The sequence below is a fragment of the Squalius cephalus genome, assembly GCF_949319135.1.
Source record: "Squalius cephalus genome assembly, chromosome: 4".
In the NCBI taxonomy this organism is placed as follows: domain Eukaryota; kingdom Metazoa; phylum Chordata; class Actinopteri; order Cypriniformes; family Leuciscidae; genus Squalius; species Squalius cephalus.
In genome coordinates this window covers 34,507,008-34,533,216 of record NC_137125.1, presented here as the reverse complement: position 1 = coordinate 34,533,216, position 26,209 = coordinate 34,507,008, and the positions used below count along the sequence as shown (strand labels likewise).

General features: G+C 36.1%; 1 protein-coding gene across 3 annotated transcripts in view; it reads left to right on the top strand.

Moving 5' to 3' along the window:
• The window catches only part of tafa5a (TAFA chemokine like family member 5a), a 191,796-nt gene that overhangs the window by 46,181 nt on the left and 119,406 nt on the right, over window positions 1-26,209 (top strand). Inside the window, exon 1 of one of the 3 annotated variants that reach the window (XM_079868924.1) lies at window positions 2,737-3,387. The exons of 1 other annotated variant lie outside the window; for it this stretch is intronic. In XM_079868924.1, the coding sequence (XP_079725050.1) occupies window positions 3,279-3,387 (109 nt within the window). In that variant the 5' untranslated portion in view covers window positions 2,737-3,278. Of the gene's footprint in view, window positions 1-2,736; window positions 3,394-26,209 lie in introns of those variants that run through there. One more of the 3 variants, XM_079868923.1, reaches the window with a different exon arrangement.

Here is a 26,209-nt window from a genome sequence, read left to right as displayed (position 1 = left end):
CCATGTCCTAATTGTGTCTTGCGTAATGGACCAGGGCTGCGTTTCCCAAAAGCATTGTGTAAGCCTAAGTTGATCATAGAACAATTGCCACCAATGGTCTCTACGATTAACTTGGGCTTATTATGCTTTTGGGAAACACAGACCAGGCTGTCGCAATGATACGTTCCTGAACTGGCCTGTCAGTCATCTCATCACAGTTAATGTCTTCATATACACACTCCACATTTCGGTTCATTTAATTTACACTACAATTCTTCAATTTTTGTGAACTGTTTCCCAAGCCAGGATATAGATGTTCATAATTTAAATGCATTGTTGCATCACGCCATCAGAACCAAACTTCTTGATTTATATTTTTACTTTTGGGGACTACGGTCACATATTTCTGTGAAATTATTATTGCAGTTTGTAATTGAAATAATCTAACAATGTACTGCTACATTTTGTCTTATTGTTGAGAAAATTAATGCATGCACAGATGGGGACAAATTTTAGAACACATTTTTTTCTCCTAAATTTTTGCATCTGCAGTATTCAAAAGGCATGAATATTGTTAAGTGTTTCTTTGTCTTTGAGAAATTGTGAAAGCAATGAGAAAGATCTGTTTAGACTGCAAACAATTGACTTGTGAGTGGTCCAAGACTCTTGATAATTTATGAGTGTTTTTTTATGTACGCCTTAATAGTGATTATTTGTTATTTGGGAAGTGTTGATACTTTTGCGTGTCTAGACCAAAATACCATCCAAAAAGACCAAAAAGTTGTATTATTATATTGTATTATTTTCATATTTGTACTGTATTTTCTTTGTATTAATTGCTTTTTGTGATGTGTGTGATTGTATTGTGTATATACCTTTTAACCTAAAAAACATTTCTATCACTGGTTGATAGATAATAAAGTAGATAGTGATAGATAAAAAATTTGAATTGAATATATATATATATACACACACACACATATGCATGTGTGTGTATTTATATATAGAAAATAATTATACACCGTACACACACATATATTATGTAAAAACAAACTTTTATTTTGGATGCGATTAATCGTGATTAATCGTTTGACAGCCCTAATATATATATATATATATATATATATATATATATATATATATATATATATATATATATATATATATATATAAGCCGTATGCCTAGAAACACCTTAGACTGTTGGACAGTCTATCACAGGGCTAATAGAAAAAGACAGACACATTTACACTTACATTTATGGGCAGTTTTAAAAATCTCTAATTCACCTGACCAGCATGTCTTTAGGCTGTGAGTGAAACCAAAGTAGGCTGGAGGAAAACATGGCGAGCACATTCAAACGCCACTGAAAGGCTTCCAGAGTCAGCTAAAAATCGAAATCAGGGACTTTCTTGCTGTGAGACGTGTGTGAGTAATTATAGATATCATATATATAATCATCTTCTTTAGCTATGCATGATGAATGGGGACATGCTTATTGCAAATTATTTGGATGTGGGAAAAATGCCTTAAAGGAGAACTCCGGTCAATTTTAACATTGAGCTAATTTTTTTGTACATTTGGAGTGCTGTCAATACAGAGAACAACGACAAAAATCGGTGTTGCCTACACCGTGTTATCCTCTTTTTAAAATTTGCACCCTGTTGACTTCAATGGGGCAAGTTTTAAACCTGCTTTTAGCCTCTTAAGTCAAGTCAAGTCTTAACATCCTTGATGTGTCATTACAAGTGCACAGGTCATGTGAGTGATTCCTTCAGAGTGAACACGGGTGAATCTGACTGCAGTAGATGTGAAAGATATGAATAAAAATTATGTTTATTCAGCGAGCGCACATACCTGTATTTACATCCTGTTTTCGGTCAAAGTCCATAGTAATCGATTGTCGAGTTCACGGGCATGATCATAGGTACTAAACCAATGCGCGTGAACTCGACAATCGATTACTATGGACTTTGACCGAGAACAGGATGTAAATACAGGTATGTGCGCTGGCTGAATAAACATAATTTTTATTCATATCTTTCACATCTACTGCAGTCAGATTGACCCGCGTTCACTCCGAAGGAATCACTCACATGACCTGTGCACTTGTAATGACACATCAAGGATGTTAAGAGGCTAAAAGCAGGTTTAAAACTTGCCCCATTGAAGTCAACAGGGTGCAAATTTTAAAAAGAGGATAACACGGTGTAGGCAACACCGATTTTTGTCGTTGTTCTCTGTATTGACAGCACTCCAAATGTACAAAAAAATGAGCTCAATGTTAAAATTGACCGGAGTTCTCCTTTAAAAGATCATTTGTAGCCTATTGCACACTAAATAGAGCCAAAATGTGTAGGTTATACTACATGTAATTGTTTTCATTAACTGTATATATATATATATATATATATATATATTTTTTTTTTTTTTTTTTTTTTTTTTTTTTTTTACAATGGCAACAATGCGAGGTGTATCCTGCTAAATATTATTAGTAAGTCATGGGGACACAGTACACGAACGGGACATTTTTCCGAGATTGACCCACTATACCGATGCCCTCAAAAGACTCTATAAGCCATGAAACCTCAAGTTTGATTTCATGGTGTCTTTAAACAGTGCACAACATTTCTGAAAGCTTAACACACAAAGGACACAGTCAGAAAGAATGAACTTAAGACTTAAACTCTGACGTCAAGACTACAGGAACATGCGCTGTGACGCATCCACCGGCGAGCGCTTCTCAAACGCGAGTGTGTATGTGTGTGTGAGGAGGCGATGTATGCGTCACAGCGGAGAGAAAGTGCGCTCGTTAAGAGAAGAATCAAACCCCAGTAACTGCACAGACGGAAGAGGGAGATACACACTCGGCATATCACCAAACAGTACACATGCGTCGCCTTTGGGACATTTTTAAACGATCGTTCGAATGAATGCCGGAATTAAAAAAGCTGACTTGCACCTCAAGATACACAGACAAGGACCAGTCGACAAGAGAAGAGAAGAGTGACAGTTCTAGCGATCAGCGCAGTTCTCCAAGTGCGTAAAACAGATATGTTGGAGAGGACGGACGCGCATTACTCGACTTAGATTCACGCAACAGCTACAGATGAACTGGGAAATTCTAAATGTTTGCAATGGGTGATGAAAGCTCCAAAATATCAAATATATTATTTTTCTAAAGTTGGCATCTATTGAAAAAAAAAAAAAAGAACGGATTCCTTTTTTTCTGACTCTGTGAGAGAAAAGCGCGGCAAAGGTGTCGGTTGTTGTATGGCAATAGAATGGAGATGTGGTGTGGATGCTGAAGGCTGTCAGGATGCTGATGCTGAGAGTTGCGTGGGCTCTAGCGGGAGCGGCGATCTGCTGTTTTCTCATCATTCTCATCCACTCTCGCTTCATACGAGACGGTAAATGTGTGTTCATTATTAATATGCCGCATGTTTTATTAATCGTAAACCCGCACCTGTAGGGTCACTTTAGTCTGTTTGGCTGGCGATTTGTAAGAGGAATATTGCAGGATTAATGTATGTATGTGTTGTTTGTGACCGTGCGCAGTCATTTCCATATGGATATAGTGGATGCGTTTACTGAAAAAATAAATAAATAAATATATATATATTGCATTCTGTTTTGGACCCATAGGCTAATATTTGTCAGATGATATTAATGCAAAACTGACTTTTCTCTTATTTGATTGATTTTTATTTTATTTATTTTTATTTTTTATTTTTTTATGATCTCATCTTCAAAAGTGGTAGAATGTGATAAGGATCGCATCGATGGTGCTTTTGTATGAGTTAAGCGATTTATAGTAATGTTTTTCAATAGATGGCACTACAGTCTATCTTAAGGGTAAAGCTGAGGTCAAAAAGTGAATATTTTCTCCCAGATATATCTTCTGCGGATCTAAATTAAACTTCTGGCTTGTATGTAAAGTTCATTATAAAGTATATCATAATGCCACAAAGTAATGCTTCATATTGTGTCACAAATAAGTAACAATGCAGTACTGTATGTGTTTGTGAGTATTTAAACACACGATAGCACATGAAATTGGGTGTTAACTATATGTTTTAATGAATTAAAACATTTTCTCAGATAATGTACAATTATACTTCATGTGGTAACATTTCAGTTTACATCAAAAAATGGTATGTAACATGATTTAATTGGCCTGTTTACATTAGGTTGCAACAACAAAAGTATTTTTTAACATTCAGACTGAAATAGCTTCTTAATACAATATAATATAGTATAATATAATATAATATAATATAATATAATATAATATAATATAATATACGCAATTTCTCCCTTTTGATATGCCTTATAATATATGAATATGTAAATAATATTGTAAAGTAGGCCAAAATATATTAGAAATTGTATATAAAGTATTAAAGTATTATAATGGTTACAATTACTCACAAGAACTTATTATAAAATGAAATATAAGACATTTTGAAAGCATCAATGATTTGATAGTTCTTTTATATAAAGAGGCTTAAAGTAAAGTGTTAAACTGAAGAATTTTCTCTGTGTACTAGATCTAGGTTTAACAACATGTGATTTATTACTCTTGCATCATTGACATTTTTGATGGCCCAATACAAAGCAGAGCAGTTTAAAATAAAACTGCTTTATACTGCATGCAGTTGAAGGGGTAACGTGTCAACATGAATGCTGAAAGGTGAGAAATGGGAGCCACACAGACAAGTCAGCTAGATACTGCTGCTTCACCTTTTCCACCCTGACACAGTAGATATAGGATGTCCTTTTCAAGAGACATCTATCCTGGCTTCTTCATGTGCCTTAAGGGAAGACAAGAGCGGTTTGTTTATAGATGAGACAGAAGTTCAGCTGGTTTCTGTGCTTAGCTGTGGGGAATGAAGCGTGTTTTCAACCTGTCCTTGTATTCCTGATGTAAATATAAAAATCAGTCTGAGAGGAAAGATGTATTTTGGTGAAGCAAAAGTTAACCGTCCTTATAATAATAATAACAAAAGAGACAAAAAAAAAATGACTTTGCAAAAAAAAAAATCTGACGAAAATACATGCATTTTTGAAAACTTTACATGAGATTTTTATTTTTAAAGATTTTTTTTTTTTTTTTTTTTTTTGTGTGTGTGTGTGTGTGGGGGGGTTATATACACACATGCACACACCAAATAAGCTGCCTTAATGCTATGCTTGTATACTTTGAAGGGTACATGCCGATCGAATTTTGCTGAAACCGCTTATGACCTCAACTCAATTCAAGAACAGTGTGTTATGACCTTGCAGTGAACGGTGTACTATTGTGCATGACAACACACATGTATGACATGATGGCATATATGAAGAAAACAAACTCTGCCATTTTATGGTATTGCTGCTGTTTTGTGAAATAAGAACTTACGTATTCTTAAAGGAATAGTTCTGTCGCATTCCAGAACCAATGGCAAATGATTCTGTTGAAGTAAAGAGTAAAGGAGACACAGAGGTAAGAGTGCATTTGCTTCGGCTGCAAAGTTGTTGCTCAGACTATAAGGCGAGGTAATTTATACTAAGAGGCACTGAATAAACTCCACTGACCACAGAAATAATGCAAATGAGCTCAGGGAGTCATTTATTGGACAGTCCTTTGAAATAAAGTTGAAGTGGTCCTCAAAGGCACTGTTTTTTTTGGTGAGAAAATCCTTCAAATGAGCATCAACAGCATCAGTATCGATGTTGCATTGTGTATCACAGTGGTGGACAGGAATTTGTGGTATGTCTTATGAGAATTTGGCAATTATGGACATAAAATATACAATTGTTCTCGGATTGGTAATTCACTCAGACTCATCTAGTTAATTAACTATACTTTTATAGTCAATAGTATACATTTTATGCAATATCATTACTGTAATTGTGCTGGTACTCTCTGCAATACTTGATTCTCATTGGTCAGCCACAACATTGAGCAGTCAGATGTTTCATATGAAACAAACTTTGGTAGCACAACACTTTATTTTACAGTCATCTTCCATATATACACACTATGTACTTATTATAGTAAATACAATAACTGGGTAATAACTAGGTACTAAACCTTAACCTAAACCTAACCTGAGCTTTATTACCCAGTACTTTCTTAGGTACTGTAAGTACATGCAAGTGCACGTAATGTAAAACGAAGTGCAACCAACATTTTTGCTAAATGGTTGCATGTTTAAAATGTATTTAACTACAAATTTCAGCTACAAAGATAGCAATGCCGTCCAATCCTTTTGAGCCCTAACTTTTAAAATACTCACTCAAGATCTTCACTTCAAGGTATATTGTAAATTCAAAAACTTGAACAGTTAAATTTCAAATCCAGAACTGAAATCCCGGATAACATTTTGCTTATCAAACCAAGCCTGGCAGCAAGATCCCCAAAAGCAACAATTCAGGAGGATTTGGTGATCTGAAATCCCCAGTGCTGTTTGTTTTCTGTGACGATGCACTGATTACATAATTGTAGTGAACATACTGGTGAATAGTAGTGTAATTAGCAAGTGTCGGTTGTCTGGTTGGCAGATGGCAGGCTTATTCATCTAGCGGCCTTTTTCAAAGGTGCTTAAACTGATAGTGTGGAAAGATTTGGCAATTTTGCCCTGGAGTGGCACGTCAGTCTGAAGTGGCACTTCAGTACTCAACACTTAACATGCTGGAAAATACCCTGCAGTGAGAACTTATGAATAGAGTCATCGTCATTGTGGGGTGAAAATCCTCTCTTTTGTCAAACCCCAAACAAGCTGAGAGGCAGGATCTCTTTCTCAAGGACTGCCAGAACATAGCTAAGAAGTGGTGCCATAGAAATGTGTCAAACAGAAGAGATTTAACACATGTATTAAGGGGACAACCTGGTAGATTCAATGGCCAATGCCTGGCTATAATTAAAGAAAATGTAGCCTCTCACAAATGTTCCTTTTAAGCACTTGTGATGTACCTTAATTCAATACAAATCTGCATTAGTAGGCTTGCCAACAAGTGCTGTCTTCAATGTCAGAATTATAGTTAAGTGTATAGTTCACCCAGAAATGAAAATTAGCCCATGATTTACTCACCCTCAAGTCATCCTAGGTGTATATGACATTCTTCTTTCAGACGAATACAAGTTATATTAAAATACCCTGGCTCTTCCAAGCTTTATAATGGCAGTGAATGGCTGTTTCTTTTTTGAAGTCCATAAAAGTGCATCTATCCATCATAAAAGTGTATCTATCCATCATAAAAGTGTATCTATCCATCATAAAAGTGCTCCACACGGCTCTGAGGGGTTAATAAAGGCATTCTAAGATGAAACGAAGCGATGCGTTTGTGTAAGAAAAATATCCATATTTAAAACTTTATAAAGTAAACTAGCTTGGTTCCACTCTGACATGTGGAGCACTTTAATGATGGATAGATGCACTTTTATGATGGATAGATGCACTTTTATGGACTTCAAAACAGAAACAGCCATTCACTGCCATTATAAAGCTTGGAAGAGCCAGGACTTTTTATATATATATAAAAATCCGATTGTATTCGTCTGAAAGAAGAAAGTCATATACACCTAGGATGACTTTAGGGTGAGAAAATCATGGGCTAATTTTTATTTTTGGGTGAACTATCTCTCTAAGAAGTTAGTGCACTTAAACGCAACCAATTAATTACAGTTAAGTCTGTACAGTACTGTTGATAAAAAACTACAAATATGTAAACATTAAAAATACTATTCATTTAGTCAGTGTATGAGGTAATAAGCATGTGACAAAACTACATTTCCAATAATTCTCTGTGCCAGAATCTCCATCACTTGACCAAAATCACTGTCGCCTTTTTCCACCTTTGTTGCCATTGACTTGGCTTGCTTAGTTGGGTACATTAAATTTAATATTTCATTTAATATTCAGCAATAATATTGATCTGCCTGCATTGACACTATTAAACAAGAATCACTGTTTTCTCCAGAGCGGCTATATATATATATATATATATATATATATATATATATATATATATATATATATATATATATATATATATATATATATATATATATATATATATATATATATATATATATATATATACAGTATATATTTTTAAACAATAATGAAACATCACTGAACTTACTTAAGCTGGACTGTGATGCTATTTTCTTCTGGAAACATTTTTTTTTTTGCATTATTTTTGTCCATGTATTGATGCTAAAGGGTTCCCTGTGTGTTAAAAAGTGGGTCCTGACCAAGCGTCCATATGTGACGAGTTCAAAATCTGATCGGTCAGCCAGGAAACAAAGCCTGTTTGTTTAAAAAATGGAAATGTTTAAAAGTTTCAATACTGCAGCAATGAACTCTTCAGAGGAGCAACTGAACACTGGATTTAAAAGTTTGTGAAGTGGCATAGAAACTTCAAGATATCAAACGTTTTGTTTGAGGCACTTGGATGAATTTTAAAGAGATGCGTTCACATGTTTACCGACAGGATATGTGACAAGTATTATTTTCTGAGCTTGGCCAACCCGTTAATTTCCCAAGTGAGTCCCATGTCATAACATCTGGAAGATCAGGTGAAGTACTTTAATGAGACCGGAATATCTGTGGCATATCCAGGTAAACATTAAAATAATAAAATAGTGTGTAATAGCATCAAAATGATGTTGAACAAAACTGTGACTGGTCACTTTACATGTCAGTCAGACCTCCTCTTCCTGACTAAGTGGGCGGTCCTTGACCAAATGAAGTGGCTATAGAGCCCTGACCTTCTGGTGCTAAGAAAAGGTCTGGCTACACAAGACTAAGATCCCTCAAAGTAAGAGTGACCTCGGTTGGAACTGTAATAGCATTTATTGACAGAGTAGATTTCTGATTGTATCCCAGCCAACACACGCACGAAATCCCTAATCAACACTAGTAATTGAGCATGATTTTGCAAATCAGTCTATTCATTTACATGAATTATTAGTATTCTCCTTTCATCTATCTAACATACGCATAGCTTTTTGATTTATGACCTCAGCTCGCTCATGGAGAATTTTTGGCAGAATGATCTCACTCAATCCACTACTGCTACTGATTCCTATTGCGGCATTGGCATAAAGCTGGCCAGTTTCCCATAGCTAAATGTAAACCTTAACTATTAGTGAAATATGAAAAGCTGACTCAAGATAAGAAGCTAAACGACTTCTTCAATACAATGCTTGCTGTCGCCTTTGTCGCCTTTGGGTTTTGGCTTGCTTAGTTGGGGACACTTAATATTCAACAATATTATTGAAACCAGCTAATCAAGGAAATTGAACTCTGCAGGGCATCGGCCCTGTACTAGTGGATACACATTATTGAATACATCTACTTCTACACAACCTAATGTATATCTTACAAACAACATTAATTTGCATTATGACAAAATATTATGCAATTTGCTAGCGACCCTAGGACAAACCTTTTGGAAAATGGATGGATGGATAACAGCAAGCTGGGTGACACGCGGTGGCTCAGATAGAAGTCTTGCCTCACAGCAAAAAGGTCCAACGTTTGAGTCCTGGATGAAAAGTTCCTCGTTTGAGTCAGGAGGCCTTTTTATGTTGGATTTGCAGGCTTTTTTTGGAGACATTAAATAATGCAAATAATATTTTCCATGTGGATAATGCAAGTTCTGACAAGTGTCTATTAGCTTTTAAAGTTGGGCTTGTAAAGTAGGATCCACTCTTCCTGTTTTAGCAAGATAATATCTCTTTAAAAATACATTACAAAGAGGTTCCTCCAGTTCATTCTACAAGTTAGGCTATCCGGTTTGCTTGTTGAAGCCATTATTTCCCTTGAGACTCCAAAATCTATGAGTTCATGCCCCAACTGTCGAGTTAACATATTTGTTACACATAAAGTTGTTTGTGCAAGCATTATCTGATGAGGCACTTCCTACTGAGTCATTGATTGATGGATGGATAAGTTTCAGTTTGAGATATGTACTAATTGGTGTACATTGAAAATATCACTTTTCTTTTCATGCTATGTTCATGTTATGTTAGATAACAGTTTATATAGTTTAGTTTTCAAAATGGAAATACAGGATTTGGGCCTCTAATGCTTAAAACAAATAAGCATGGGAAGCCAATGTGTGCACTATTCAGGAAAAAGCACAGATGCATTCAGTTGTCTTCATGTTTCATCAAAAGTTGCCATATATATGTAAGTGCCATGAAGGTTTTTTTATTATTATTATAGTTTTTTTTTTCCCCTCTCGGTATAATAATAGAGGCATTATTCATTGTAACTTTGACTGTCTTAGTCATTGTCGTTGTGGGCATTTTGTGTCGAAAAGCAATCATGGAGTTATTACTATCACCCGACTCGTAGCAAAACAACATCCACTTTGTCTTCCATCGCATCATGATTGGTATTCTTATTTTCAATTGAAAATGGAATTAAAGGCATTGCTGTTTAATGAATACTTTATAATGCAGGGTGTCACATTCCTTTAGCCTTGCATCCTTGAATAAATTGCATGCAACTAACAACACCATGGCAAAATAGTTTTGTGTGAGCCATTAATAAAAAGAAGGAAAAACAATAATGCTTTCTCTGGAGAATGTATTCATTCGCACTTATATTTCTTTGCAAATAATGATGGTCTTGGATGCTGTTGTCCTACAAATCTTAGTCATAGAGGACGGCAGTAAACCTTCATTGCATGATCAAACACTCGAATGAGACGTAATCAGTATCCTTCTAGCAAATATGAGCAAATTTAAATGAGATTATGTTGGTGTTTTACTGTGCAAGAGATAATCATGTTCCTTGTCATTTGCTCACTAGAGAACTATCTTGGTCCTCACTTGACTATAAAGGCTCTTAGTTACTGGTATACAGTGAAGAACATTTCTTTTTTTCTCTAAGTTCCAGTTCAGTTTCTCAATTCAGATTGGATTTAAATTGAGGTAGCAAACAGAAATTAGAAATTAAATTTGAATTTAAGCATAATTAACTGAAAAAGTTATATATATATATATTATAATATATAATATTTGTTTTGATAGGCTTTAGGAAGTTGGAAGTGTTTAGGAAGTCAACCAAAGCATGGCTTACAGTTGTCTCCGCACATTAAACTAGGCTAAAATTACACATTTGAGCTTTAATTAAGAGGTCTGTAATGCATAATAATTATATAAGCTAAGACATTTTGGAAACTACTTTAGTAGTGCCAAGTCACAGGTAGGATACCACAAAGAAAGCTAGCTTACAGGTAAATGCCTTTTTATTGCAAATTCATCCTTCAATATAAATCAAGCTCATCAACAGATGATAAACATAAAACTGCCCTTTACCTAAATCTCATTCAGAAAATAAGTGGGTGAAGCCTCCATAAAACTAGCTTGCCGCTGGCAAGCATTCAGTGATTTGACACCAGTATACCTCCTCACTGGAATATCTAGATCTGGAGGAAGAGGAGGACAGACTTTCCAATGGCACAAGGCCAATTAATCTTTCTCTCAAACAGTTTTTGTTTAGGAGCACTTCATAACTCCCTTTGTAATCAGTTACATATAAATTCATGTTACTGTTTATGACTGTCAATTGCGGACAAATCCATAAATGCTTGATATAAATTAACTAGGATTTACAACAGATCTGAGAATGTTTCTCAAAGGTCAGGGGCCACTTTATTTAAATAGAGACGTGGAGAGCTGTCAAACAATGTAGCAGTGCTATTACAATGTTTGCTAATTTTAGATGTGCAGCTTTAGAATGGAATATTAGTATAATGCATACGTCACAGTAAAGGGCATATACTTTTTAATATAAATATACTTGTATTTTATACTTGTATCGTACTTGTAAATTGTATTTTATCCAGTTTTTATGGCAGTTTGTGGTGAATTAAATGTGTGGTTGATAGTTTTTTTTCCACACTTGAAATGGAAGGTGAAGTCAAGCATGTTGCAATTTGGGATACTTCTGTGCAGTATGCATTGATTGGATGTGACATGGATGTTATATATACATAATACATAAAAATATAGTTCATATAGTTATCATATTGTAATAATGTGTGATTCTGAAAATACAGTACCATATGCATTTAGAAAGAGGTGATAAATGTAGCTGGCCAGGAGTTTGGCTTTTTATGGCCCACCTGCTGTTTCAGAGATTTTTTTGTAAAATATTAAGTGTTCATTTATTTTGCATGGGCCCACATTAGAAAGTTCCTAAAATAACATTATATTTAATTTTATTCAGTCCCTTAGTCCACTTATTCACAGTGCATAGATTTTTAATGATAATGAAATGATTTTTTGCACACTATAACAACTGGGATATGAATCACAGAAATATGTTATATCACAGGCTGAAAGAGAAAAGAGGAAAGATGTAATAATGTTATTTATTCAGCAAATGAATTTGCCGGGTTTGCAAAAAATGTGCCTGCTGAACAGACAATAAATTATACCTTTGGTGGCTTCATAAGCCCAAGGATAATATTACGACCAATGAGATGTGAGAAAATGCTAGAGTTACGCAGCCAAATTGCTCATGTTTGCATTAGAATGGGCGCTGGGGAGGAGAGATACATGGAGGTCCTGTCAGAAAACTGTGATTTGAACATACATTACACAACACACACACACACGCACCTGTATCTCAGCATTCCTATGTCTCAGCGTTGGTTTCCACATCTTACATTCATAGATGGATAGATACTGCAGTGATGCCCAGAGGAAAATTCCGGAAATTTATCTGTACTAGGCTGACACACACATTTATTTCGCTCCAACATATGCACATTTGTACGAACTATGACACGGGTCTGTCAAGCAATGTGAGATACTCTATCACCCCATATTTAAAGATTACATTAGTAAATGCAATGAGTTACTGACAATATTTTGTCAACATTTTTTACATTGTATAGATAAAAAAAAGGCATTCTGGCATTTTCATGCCAATGAAAATTCACCCCAAACTTTCATCTTCATAATTCAAAAATCTCATTACTGTCACTGTCAAAAACAATGATGTATTTTTTAAACAATGAAGTATATATAAACACAATGGCTGCATTTGTTTAAATTATAGATATAAATTATGTGTCCGGACAGTAACAAAATACATTAGTGAGAATCTCATTATTGGAATCATTATTGGGGATAGTGAGAATCTCATTATCCAGACACATATGGATAATAATAGGGGCTTTTATATCGGATAGTTCTAGGAACTTAGTTCTAGGAACTATCCACCAGGGTGGTTCCCCAAGAACTAATGGTCCCCTGGAATGTTTTCTGGTTGCGATATGCGATAAATATATGAAAGAATCCGGCTTGTCCCGTAGATGGTCTGCTTGTGTGCTTTAACCTCGTGCACGAGCAGATCCGTTTCCTCGCTAGAGAAGCGTTCAGTCTTTCCGCTTGCAAATTCCTCCATGTAAATAGCGAATCCGCCATGGCGCAAGTGAAACTGGGTTTTAAATGGAATGGGGGATGAGACTCTGATTGGTTTATTGCATGTTATGCCCATAACAACCCATTACTCATTAAAAGAATAGGGACAACCCTTTTAGACCATGCGCCGGGTTAAACTAGCAAAAATGGATTCGGACACGCCATAAGTGCACTTGCGCTGTGCACTTTATACCATGCACTTAGATCATTAAAATATGGCCCATAGTGTGCAACGTGACATAATCACAACCAATCAGAATATGTATTTGAAGTTTAATGTAGTTATGAAAACAAATCACAAATTTGGTGGTAAAATGTGCTTAATTTTTGTGAAAATAATGTTAAAAAAAAAAAATCTAAACAAATAAACTTTTATTTGATTTAGGGGTGAAATAAGAACCGGACATGTTCTTTGTAAGATTGAAAAAGCACAAGCTTGTAGTGGGCACATTAACTGCGGTGACTAATTGATGAAACAAAAAGCCATCACTGTGTGCTGCAGCGTGTGAAACTGAGGGCTGCGGCTGGTGACGAGCTGTCCAGATCCTAATGAAATAATTGGCACTATTGGATACACATGGCTTCAATACATTGAGACGCTTCACTCTCTCATCAGTACTATAACTGCTGGCTGAACAGACAAACTGATGTAAAAATGAACAACACTAAGTGTGTGTGCAGTGGAGCTCTGGTGCTAGAAGCGTAACAAGAACATTTGGATATGTCTTCAGTTGTTGCATTTTGTAGAAAATAAACTCCCTTCCTTCAGTGGATATAGATATATGCATCATTGGAGAATCCTGTCTTTTTTTTCTTTTTTTTTCCTGAATCAACAAAATATAATTTCCACCATCTCAAAATGTCATTTTAAACACGTTTCAAATAAAATGGCAGCCTTTTCTTTGTCTAAGGAAAATGTAATATCTAGCATTTTATGTATCATAAATACACAATTGAATATTATTCTTACACATTAACCTTGAATTTTCATTGTTTTCTTTCCTTTATTGGTGGCACTTTATTGAGGCAAAATTGTGCTATAAATATTTTCTGCATAATAATCTTTTTTTTTGTGTGTGTATTATTATTATATTTTTGGGGGGGTTTAATCAACTCCTGTGACATTAAACGTGCCTATCCTTCAAAAAAAAAAAAAAAAAAAACTAACATAATTTGAATAATTTTGTTTTTAAAAAAGATGGATATTGCTGCTGTTTCTTTTTGGGAAGTTGCCATGGAGACAGTAACCCATGAAAAGGTAATTGAAGGAAAGCATGGGTCGTGCTCTACCCTGTGTGAAAAGGGCAACAGAGAGAGAGAGAGAGAGAGAGAGAGAGAGAGAGAGAGGCGGGTACTGTGACACAGAGAGAGAGAGAGAGATTTAAGACTAGACAAAGGAAAAGGAAAAAAGAGAAGTTGAGGTTTTCTCATGGGTTTCTCTGTTGCTCTCAGAGGGTATGTTGGGTAGTTTCATGTGAAAACAGTCTTTAATTACTGACCGAACAGTGTCATTACTAACAGCGGGGGACCAGTAGCCAGTTATTTGTGGATATGAGTTTCGAAATAATTAACTGTCTTCCTGTTTACTAAGGGCCAATGCTAGTCAAACAGACAAGCTTCTGGGAGCACGGCACAATGGAGAGACTGTTAATTATGGAGCAGACATGATCTTGGTGTAGCAGACCAGTGTGAATTTTAGTACTGCAAAACCTGTCAAAGCGTATTTGGTGAGATGTCCCTATATATGAGCAATATCACACGAGTAGAAGTGTGATATGGTTAGGCCCTTTCTCGATACCAAATACTGCATATTTTTCATATAAAAAAAACAATAATATTTAAATGAACAATAATTGCCATTATAAAAGTAGCAATTCAGTCAAGAGTAGAAAGGAAACACTCTTGTTTGTACAGGGTTTAAGTTAAATAAAAAAATATATTAAGTTATGAAACTTGACTTTGCCTGTAGCCAAATTGATTTGCTAGATTAATAAGACCAAAGATTGCCCAATGATTGCCTGTTTGTCAGTGGCACATTTCAGAAGGACAGGCCGTGATAAAGATATTCTTGGCAGGCACATGAGCACTGAAATGCCAACACTATCTCACGACCAATTTGTACGAATTCATACAAGTGAGTACGAGTACAAGTACGATTTGTCTAAACCGCAGTGATGGGTAGGTTTAGGGGCAGGGGCAGGGTATGAATTCATATGAATTTGTCAACTCGTAAAATATGTACGATTTTACAAAAATCGTATGAGTGAGGTTGTATGAATTCGTACCAATTAGCCACCTCATAAAATACGCATGAATTGCCGTGAGATCGGGTTGGAAATTCCGCTGACGGCCTGGAGCTCACATCTCCAAAAACGTTTAAACAAATGTTCAAATATGTTTATACTGTATATAAATTGCATATTTGAGGTCTAAACAACTACATTCTTGTCTAAAAAATACTTAAAACCACATTCCGTGACATAACAAGAGTAGTATTTGTAAAAATATAGTGGGTTTGCTTCTCCACCATTGACGTTTGCTGTGAGAAATATACATCCAGTATATAGATTCAGCAGAAACAAACCAAGTGACACAAATTGTGAAATGGTTTCATGTGATTAGTAAAATATCGCATGGCTGGAAAAGGCTCTCAGCCAATCATATATATTCATATGATGGGCCAAAATGATGAGACAATTATTATAGGACTAATAATTATTGGTAGTGTTTGCTAAGGCTCAGTCATAGATGTTTTCTCTTGGATTTTTTGGAGTACTGCGCTTGTAATTTGCTTATATTAAGACAAATTGATAAGAATGTGGTGAGTCAGGGAAACATGGAGAGAAAGTGTTATAATGCTAAAAATTCCATATAGGCAGGAAGACAGAGATAGATGAGAAGGACTGATAGGCTGAGCTTCATTGATTACTTTATAAATACAGACATGTTTCCGTCGTTTGTCTCATTGTAACATCTGCGTTATATATGGCACCATATTGATAGCTGATCGAGTCATTTAAACTTCCTGTCATGTTAAAAAAAACAACAAAAAAAACAAATGCACATTTAATATGGACACTCAGTTTCAGTTGTATTATTGTTGTTGTTGTAGATGGGTGTTTCTTTGACATTGCAGATGTTTTTGTCCCAGTGCCACACTTTAGAAAAAAATAAAAAATAAGAAAGAAAATTGAAGTAATGATTTGTAACAGTACCGATGTCAAGTCAAGTCACCTTTATTTATATAGCGCTTTATAAAATACAGATTGTTTCAAAGCAGCTTTACAGTGATAAACTGGAAAAAATGATGCATTTCGGCTGTTGTTCAGCTGAAGTCAGTTCAGTGTTGATACAGTTCAGTTGTAAAGATCATCAAATATTAAATGAGGTCAACATTTTTTTATCAGTTCAGTTATCATACAACAGCATCAGTACAGTCAGTTCAATAATATTGTTGAATATTAAGTGTCCCCAATGAACAATACTTTTACAACATTTATTAATCTGTAATTTATTAACAGTTATTAATGTATTATACATAAATATGTTTAATATTTATTAATAAACATTAACATAGATTTAAAATGCTGTAAATAATAACCATATTGCAAATATGAACCATATTCCAGTGTCACCAACCTAGTTGTACACATTTAAAACATGAATTTATTATAAAAATGAACAAGAACCTAATAAATGGCTGAAAAAAAATTTGTTCATTTGTTAGCTCATGATACATAACAAATTAACTAATGTTAACTCATTATCGCAAAGAAAGCTGAGCCTTATAAAGTGCTAACGGTGTACTTGTTTACCAAAGGGACAGCAGTGTCAGTTAAGAGCATGTTTGAGATGCGCTCAATGCTAAGACAGCTGCCTTGCCGCATCACTGCCCGGTGACAGACAGTGTTGTTGCATACAGGTACGTCCTAAGGACTTACAAGACACCATAACATCATGTCTGATCACCTAGAACAAATTCAAGCTTTAGTTAATAACTAACAAAAACAACAGCACACACAATGCTTATTGATAGATAAATACATACTGTACATAAATGTTCTTCTTTCCAGCAATAACTGCCAAACAGCGTACACAGAATTGTGGAATATCATTGGAGGATATATATATATATATGCTGCCTTCAGAGTGTGAAAATGCATTAGCAAGAATGTAATTTCCACAGAATGTTATCAGACAAAATACATAATTTGCTATTTGAGAAAAGACTTTTGATGACAGTTCTCCTTTTTTTTATAACCACTGCCGGCCATTGTTAGTGGATAAAAGTTGTTTTAAAGGATCCTACAGTACATTTCCCTTATGTCCCCTGGCCCAAAAGAGCCCATAGGTGAATGAAGTCAAGTCAGGTGACCTTAATTTATATAGCGCTTTTTCCAATACAGATTGTTTCAAAGCAGCTTTACAGTGATAATAGGAAATGAATGCAACAAAGATTGTTTTGGCAGTACAGCAGCTCTAGAAGAAAGTCATTGTCCCTCTTAAGTAAGTTTTTGATTGATTCATTTCCGTTGTGATAATCATTAGTTATTAACTATGGGGTAATACGTAAAAAAAATAAATAAATAAATAACTACGTATTACATGATACCATTTTTCAGGTTCTGGCCATTAATTTACACGACAGCTGTGTTTTGGTGGCCTGAGAGGTCAAACTTTGAAATAGGTTTTGAAAACGAGTTTTGAAAATGATAACGTTATCATCTCCGTGTAAACTTCAAAAACATGAATCTGTGAAAATGGTGATGGCATGCGTATCACGTGCTTAGTCTATAGGCAAGCACGTTTGAAGGCATATGTGCACGGGCACGTAGTCTTTCTTTACAAAGTGAAATCGCCAAATTACTTGTGTGGCATACATAATACTGTCATGAAAACTTAAAGAAAACTAAGGGAAGGACTCAATTGCAGAAAAAGAATTTATTAACAAACTGAAACAGAAATCGAAACCAAAAACCCACAAGGAACAAAACAACAACTTTAGAAACAACACATACCAGGGTTACACATGAAGCGGGAGACGTAAACCAGACAACGATCCGACAAAGACTGAAAACACAAAGGAGCTTATAAAAGGGAACAAATCAAGCAGGATAATGAAGGAACAGGTGGGACAAATGAAACCAATAATGAGATAACAAGGAAGGGTGGGGTCAAAACAGAGACAGGAACACAAACACCACATGTGCTACACGAGACAGGACAGGCATGTGACAAATACAGCGTTAATGTAACTTCATTTTCCTTAAATCATCCTGGCGACCCACATTTCTTTTTTCTTTTTTTTCTTTTTTTTCTTTTTTTTTTAAACCTGTGCAGTAGAGTATTACAATAGTCTAGGCTTGAGGTCATGAATGCATGAACTAACTGTTCTGCATTTGTCATTGAGAGCATATGTCGTAAATTAGATATATTTTTAAGATGGAAGAATGTGGCTTTACAGATATTAGAAAAGTGTCTCTCAAATTAAAGATTGAAATCAAAGAGCACAACCATCGTCAGTTAGGAACAAACGAGGATGGTTGTCCTCTTTGATTTCAATCTTTAATTTGACCTGATAGAAGACTTGACAGATCATCCATCAAGTGTTAGACAATATTCTAGGTTATTACGTGAGGAGGTTTTTGGTCCTTTTATAAAATAAATAGTTTTTTTTAAATAGTTTTTTTTTTTTTTTTTTTTTTTTCAGAATTAAGTAGAATGAAATTACTAGTCATCCAATTTTTTTATATCAGCTATGCATTCCGTTAATTTTGTGAATTGGTAAGTTTTGTCTGGCGTGAAGAAATATAGAGCTGAGTATCATCAGCGTAACAGTGAAAGCTGCTTCCTAATGATATCTCCCAAGGGTAGCAAGTACAGGGTAAAAAGCAATGGTCTTAGTACAGAGCCAGGAGGTACTCCATACGGAACTTGTGATCGATATGACATCTCTTTGTTTACTGCTACAAACTGATAATGGTCAGATATGTATGATTAGAACCATGCCATTGCAATTCCACTAATGCTAACATAATTTTCACAATTAACATAATTTAATTGTGGTCAAATGCAGCAGTAACACTAATAGAGAGATACAACCACGATCGGATGATAAGAGCAAATCATTTGTAACTTTGCGGTCTAAATCCTGAACACAGCTGTGACTAAGAACAGTTTTGAAAACTAACCTAATTCACGCTATCTATTTCTATATACATTGTTTTTCTCACCTGCAGTATCAGCACAGACAACTACACAGCAATCAGTCTCTAAATGTTAGTTTCAGTCACTCTTGACTCATATACCGAAGATAACAGGTGATAAAGTGTTGATGTAGTGTTTCAAAGTCTGTTTTCTGCATTTTGGTGAGAGAATAGGGGGGGGGGGGGGGGGGATAACAACTCGCAAGCCATCAAACTCCACAAAGCCTAAGTGAAGTAGAGAAAGTTAAAGTGCTGGTGTTGTACTCATCTGAAGGAGAAAAACAATGTCATGCGGTATGCATTTTTGAGGAGTATGACAGGCCTGTTCTAACCTTGGAGTACAAAAGAGTTTCATTGAAATCACAAGCAATGTGCTTTAAGTGTGTGTTTTTTTTTTTTTTCTATTGATCTTATGTTGTTATTTTTCTATTTAATTATATTAACATAATTGCCTTCTTGTAAAAGCCAACTTCATTATTTGCAGTTTGTGAATCAATGATCAATGATCTTTATACAAGAGTAAAGAGCTTTGCATCATAATGTCTGATTATTAAAACTGTTTTATGCTTTGGTTATTTTAGCAAACTCGATTTTTATATTTTCTTGAGAAATTGTGAGTGGCACTGGGCACAATGCTAGGGGGTGTTGTGAGTGGTTGCCAGTGAACTGAGGTGCTTTGAGTGCATTTCTATGTGGATGAGATGGAGTTCTGCTAAGTGGTTACTTTCTGGCCCAAGTCAAAAGAGTCACCCCCAAGTAATAGCACACTTCTCCTCAATGTGCCGCGTGAGTTGACGCATCATTCGTCTATGTATCACAAACAGTGTGGGACAAGTTACACACCAAAATTTAATGCCAAGGGGGATTCACTAAACAGCTGTGCCACTTCTGTGCGCATTTTTTTCTTATTCATTTTAGCAGCCGCAGTGCAGAAATTTCCAGTGCTGAAACTCCCCTGCGTCTTCAATTAAGTAATCAACTTAACCTTTTTTACACAAACGCACCTTCTTTCTATAAATTAGGTTTGTTATAGATTGTATTTCTGTCACAAAAGTTGTCAGCTGCAATTTACATCAATCTGCATCATGCCAAATGAAACCAAACAGTAAATAAACCTAGCATTGGCTATATATAAAAGAGATGTTTGAGTGCACATTCTAGCAATCATGTCAATGTTAATTGTAGACAGGGGAAAGACATCGCCAGTGCCCACATTTGAGAGAAAGAATTGTTCAAACAAGAATTGTTTCAGTTAAATACCATGGTATACTGTATCAGCATTAGTCCGAGTCAGATGTTAAGATGCTGCTGTTTTCTTTCATAGGGACATTATATAAGTGTGCATGCCTAGTTGAATTACTCATTTCAGACATTAATAAATTAACTGACACAGTTAATCACCAAAATCCATAGCAAGCTTTTTAGGAACTTGTTTCAAAGTAGACAACCTAGTCCATCTGAGGTCTGGAACATTGTGTGTTTGTTTTCGTGATTCTGGCAGCTTGTATTATACCTTTTAATTATGTCCCATGCACAACCATAAATCTACATCAACAGAGCCACTTCATCAACTCAATGAATATTCATGATGAGAGCTAAATATTCATGAGCAAATGGCTGTCTGAACCTGTGCATAACCATAATTATGAAATACAATCACAAGCCAAAGTAATACAGATATATGGTGGCTAATGAATTACATGACTCCACCCCATTGCTGTCTTACTTTTCTCAGAAATGCAATCAGTATAGAATGTGCTGTCTTTCAATAATGTGGTTGTATTTCATGGGTGCTTTCATGCAAAACTACTTAATGTACAATAGCTTCTATTTAGTATACTTATCCATGCAGTTTTGACTGAATATTTGAGGCGGTTTTCCTGTTGCCACTGTTTTTTATATCATAATTGTCAACATTGTGTTATAGATCAATGTCAATACTCCAAGTTACCTAAACACTCACCACTAAACAACCTCATAAGGTGGCAGTGGGCTACTCAACAAAACAATGCTGACCCAGGCTTGGTTGTAGATATTCATCAGATCCCTGACTTTGATATTTCCTTGGTGGACATAAGTCCTGTGTAGAATCTAGCAGAACAGTCACTTCAAACTAATAATCCACCATAAAACCATAGAACCAGTGTCATAGAACAGAACAGAGTGCAGTTCAAGCAGGCTTGATAGCAAATCGTGCATGTGCTTCTGGAATATCATATACTCCATGACCCACAGTGGAGTCATGGTTATTAAAGTTCCCATGTATTGGCTTGACCTTTCCTTGATGTGCCGACAAACATCCATTTGCTTGAAAACTTTTTTTATTTTTTTATTTTTATGTTTTGAGTGTCTGTTTACATCAAGGGCAAATGGCCCGCCTTGTTGGCAGAGGCTATTTACAGCATTTATGTACACCACCCACCAAAATTATAAAAGAAACCCATCAGACAACAAGAGCAGTGATGTGGAGAGTAAGTCGAGTAGTGTTAGCATTTTCATGCGACTGACCGGTGCAAATGGTTTCTGGTACTGTATAAATAGCATCTACTGGGGTTGGACAAAATAATGTGAAAACCTGGGAAATAGAAAATATTACTTTATTAATGTGTTTTACCAAAATTTGCCTTTGATACAGCTTCCAATCTTATTAGAATAGATTAATACAACATTTGAATAGTCTCCAGTTGAATGCCATCTATCAGAACATCTGCCAGTTGCTTCAAAGACGTTGAATCTGCTTCTTACTCTTCTCTCCAAAACAATAATATTCATGTGGGCAACCTGGACAGTTGATGAAGTTCATCTTGATGCTCCATCTGTCCAGGTTTTATGATCACAACACCATCTTTTTCACATTTTAGCAGTGGTGTCTGAGATTTAAAAAAAATAGCAAATGCAGCTTTCATTGATGTTGGCTTTGTGAAGTTCTCTGTGATCAGTTTTTTTGGAAATATGGTCTAAAGGGGAATATTGAGGCTTGTTGTCACTTTGCTGCAGTGCTGCTTGCAAGATACAGATTCCAGACTGGAGAGAAGGCCGGCACTGTTTTCCTTGGCCTCACAGCTGGCTGTAACACTCGGCTACAGCACCAGCCCTTCCCCACATACCTTGGCATGAAGCTTGACAGAACACTGTCATTTAGACAACACCTGGACACGGTCAAGGCAAAGACAATCTCCCGTGCCTCGCTGATACGGCACCTAGCCGGCACCACATGGGGAGCCTCCACAAAGAAGCTTCTCATCTCCACCGAGGCCCTGGCGTTCTCAAGTGCTGAATACTGTGCTCCGGCCTGGTGCCGTAGCCCCCGTGTCATTAAGCTGGACACTGCCCTTAACACCGCCCTACGGACTATCTCCGGATGCCTACAAGCCACTCCAACCAACCAACTGCCCGTCCTCTGAGGAATTGCCCCTGCAGAGGTCAAGCGAGAATGGGAATGCTGGCTCTCGCTCGAGAGGCACAGGCGAGTGAATCCCACCTCCTCCACAAAATCGCCACGGAGACACCACAGCGCATGCGCCTCAAGTCCCGGCGACCTTTTGCCACACATGGCCAAGAACTGCTCCGCACTAGACCAGCCGACATCTTTGCCTGCCTGGGTCAAGGCGAAATGGAGGGACCAGTGGAAGTCAGCGGAACCATCTCGGCTACACCTCTACGTTGAAGACCCCACGGACGTTCCTGGCCAGCACCTGTCCAGAAAGCAGTGGACAATCCTCAACTGCCTGAGAACAGGTGTGGGACGCTTTGGGGCAGCAATGATGAAGTGGGGCTTCGCGGATTGTCCTCAATTTTCCTCAAGTGAGGAGACCCACTACAAACTGCGGAACACTTTTTAACTAGCTGTCCCATATATCGGCCCCCGAACGGCAAATGTTGTTTAATTGACCTTGAGGACGCTGGACTGGCTCGCCTCAACAGAACTGAAGGTCTAAGGACATACACCAGAGAGAGTGTTAGGTGTGTACTTGTCACCAGTTTTTAAATGATAAAGCCATGGTGAAATAAAGGCTTTTTCACTTTTTTCAACACTATTCAAGTGCCTTAGAATATCTTTATTTTTTGAGCCAGAGAGAGTGTCCTTTTTAGTGTCCGATGGTCCCTATCATTCACTTTTGGTTTTTGCCCTCTGTTCTTCTTTGCTTATGCTGAGTCTTGCTTCTGTACACAGTCATAATCATGAAGATTGTTGTTCTTAAAACACGGAACAATTAGGTGGTTAATGTTACAGATGCACTTTTTAAATGGGCTCCGATGATTTGCCCTTCTTGGACGTCTGACAAGTCGCTTATTTCCCACACTGCTTGTACTAAACACTACTGACTTATACTGCACTTATATACAAACAAGAGACTATAAACATCAAAAATATAATTACAATGTTTGTTTTTTCACTGTAGCCTACACAAATTATATTACAGCTATAATAATAGGTGTTCACACTTATTTTGTCCATACTATTTACAGTATAGAAAATACTGCTGTTTCCACTTATAAATAGCTGCTGCCTTTAAAGTTTATATATTAAAATTTTATTAAACTGAATCTTCATCATTACAAATGTGTAAATGTATTTAAAGACATGACATACAAGTTTCAACATAAATAACATTAACGGATATTTAACCATATTTCCAAAACAAAAGTTGAAATTATATTTACTGAAGTCAAAAAAGTGGGTAAAGTGGGTCAAAAAAAGCGCTCTTAAGTTTAACTAATTGCATGTAATAAATGTATTTACTATAATACATTTTATTTAATTCTAAATAATATGCAATTAAGAGTCCACTTAATTATGTCTTATTTTTAAATATGCTAAAGTGTTATAGTGTCATATATGTATATATGAACATAAAGCTAATCAGCTTTTCAAAATCAGCAGCTGCTGAAATATGAGAAATAGGTCTTTGGTGGCTGGCTTACGTAGTAATTACACCATAAAAGAGAATTTTGAAATAGCTTCCTTCTCACTGTTTTGAACAAGTGCTGGGAGGCCATTTTTGTTTGTTTGAGCTCTGAATAAACAGATTGGGGGAACAAAAATGGGACAGCACAGATGGGAAGAGTTTGCAGATATTTCTGAAGTATGAGATGACTTGTGTCTTCAGCTCAGTGTGCGGTTCATTGTTATTTCAGTCAGAATCGTTGATGAGGGCTGCTTTGAGAAACTGATTGCTGTAGCCAAGAAGATCTGGGGTCAGTTAAGGAAATGTGGTGATTGTATAAAATAGAACACATGCTTTTTTATTAAAGGTACACTGTGTAGGAATTTCTCCCATCTAGCGGTGAAATTGTATTTTGAAATTCAAATGAATAGTGCTCTCTAGCACCTCACTTTTTCAAATGGGTGTTGCAACTACGGTAGCCGTTAAGTACCAAGAAGCTATGACAACATGTCTTCCAATAGCACTTCACCGAGTTTAACTATACATGTTCTACTGTTATGCTGCCTATATAATGAATTACACAGCCAAGCAATGAAAAAAAGCTTGTAGTTTAGACCGTAACATTGAAGTACCGTGCAGTGCAGCCTTTCAAATTTGCCGGGGCAGTGACAAGCGCCTCTCACGGATCTCCTTGTCCGTTTCAGCTGGTTTCAGTCACGTGACGCTGGCTCTGAACGAAAACGCGTTGTGGAAACATGTTGAGGTAGGCTAGTGCTTTTTGTCCCTCTCTGCTATTATAGTTTTTATAATATATAATTATTCGCTTACGAGGATAAGTCAGATCATTGGCAGAGGTAATTTTACACCAATGAGGACATATTTATGAATAAAGACATTGATTTTAGCTTATAAAATACTTAAAAAACTACACAGTGTACATTTAATGGAATAGTTCACCCTGAAATTAAAATTCATTTACTCACCCTTGTCATCCCAAACCTATCACTTTCTTTCTGCATGGAACACACACATACACACACACACAATATTTTCTTTTGAATTGAATTTGAAATTAGTTTAATCATAAGTTTCCCTTCACGGAAAGTTAATGCATGGTAGGATCAGCTTTGATAATAGTTGCATCTGTTAGTATTTTTATCTGCCAAATGTAAATGCAAATCTTTAGCCATTCTTTCTGGCAAAATCGCTCAAGCTGCATCAAGTTGGACGGGAACCATATTTTGAACGGCTATTTTAAGTCATTCTGCAGATGCTCAATTGGATTAAGGTCTGGGCTGTAACTCGACCACTCCAGGAAATGTACTTTGTTGGTTTCATAAGCCACTGTATTGAGGGTTTTGCGGTATATCCCTGGTCACTGTTGAAGATAAATTGTCATTCAGTTGACTTCCAATTCCCAGTGCTCTTGTGAATTCCGGCATATTTTCCTCCAGGATTTTTCTGTTCTCGTCTGTTTGTTCCTATGTTAGATTTGTGCCAAACACAGAGCTTACAAATGATACCCATTTGTTTTTATTGCACTGAGAGCTTTCCTCCATATAAGTCAGATAAATGTAGCCTACATGTCTGAGCAACCTTTTTTTTCAAGCACTGTTTCTCCAGTTCACATACGTGTATATTTAGGTAAAGGATATTATATTGTAGCATAGTAATTAAAAGACTGGGAAAACCACTACAAAAC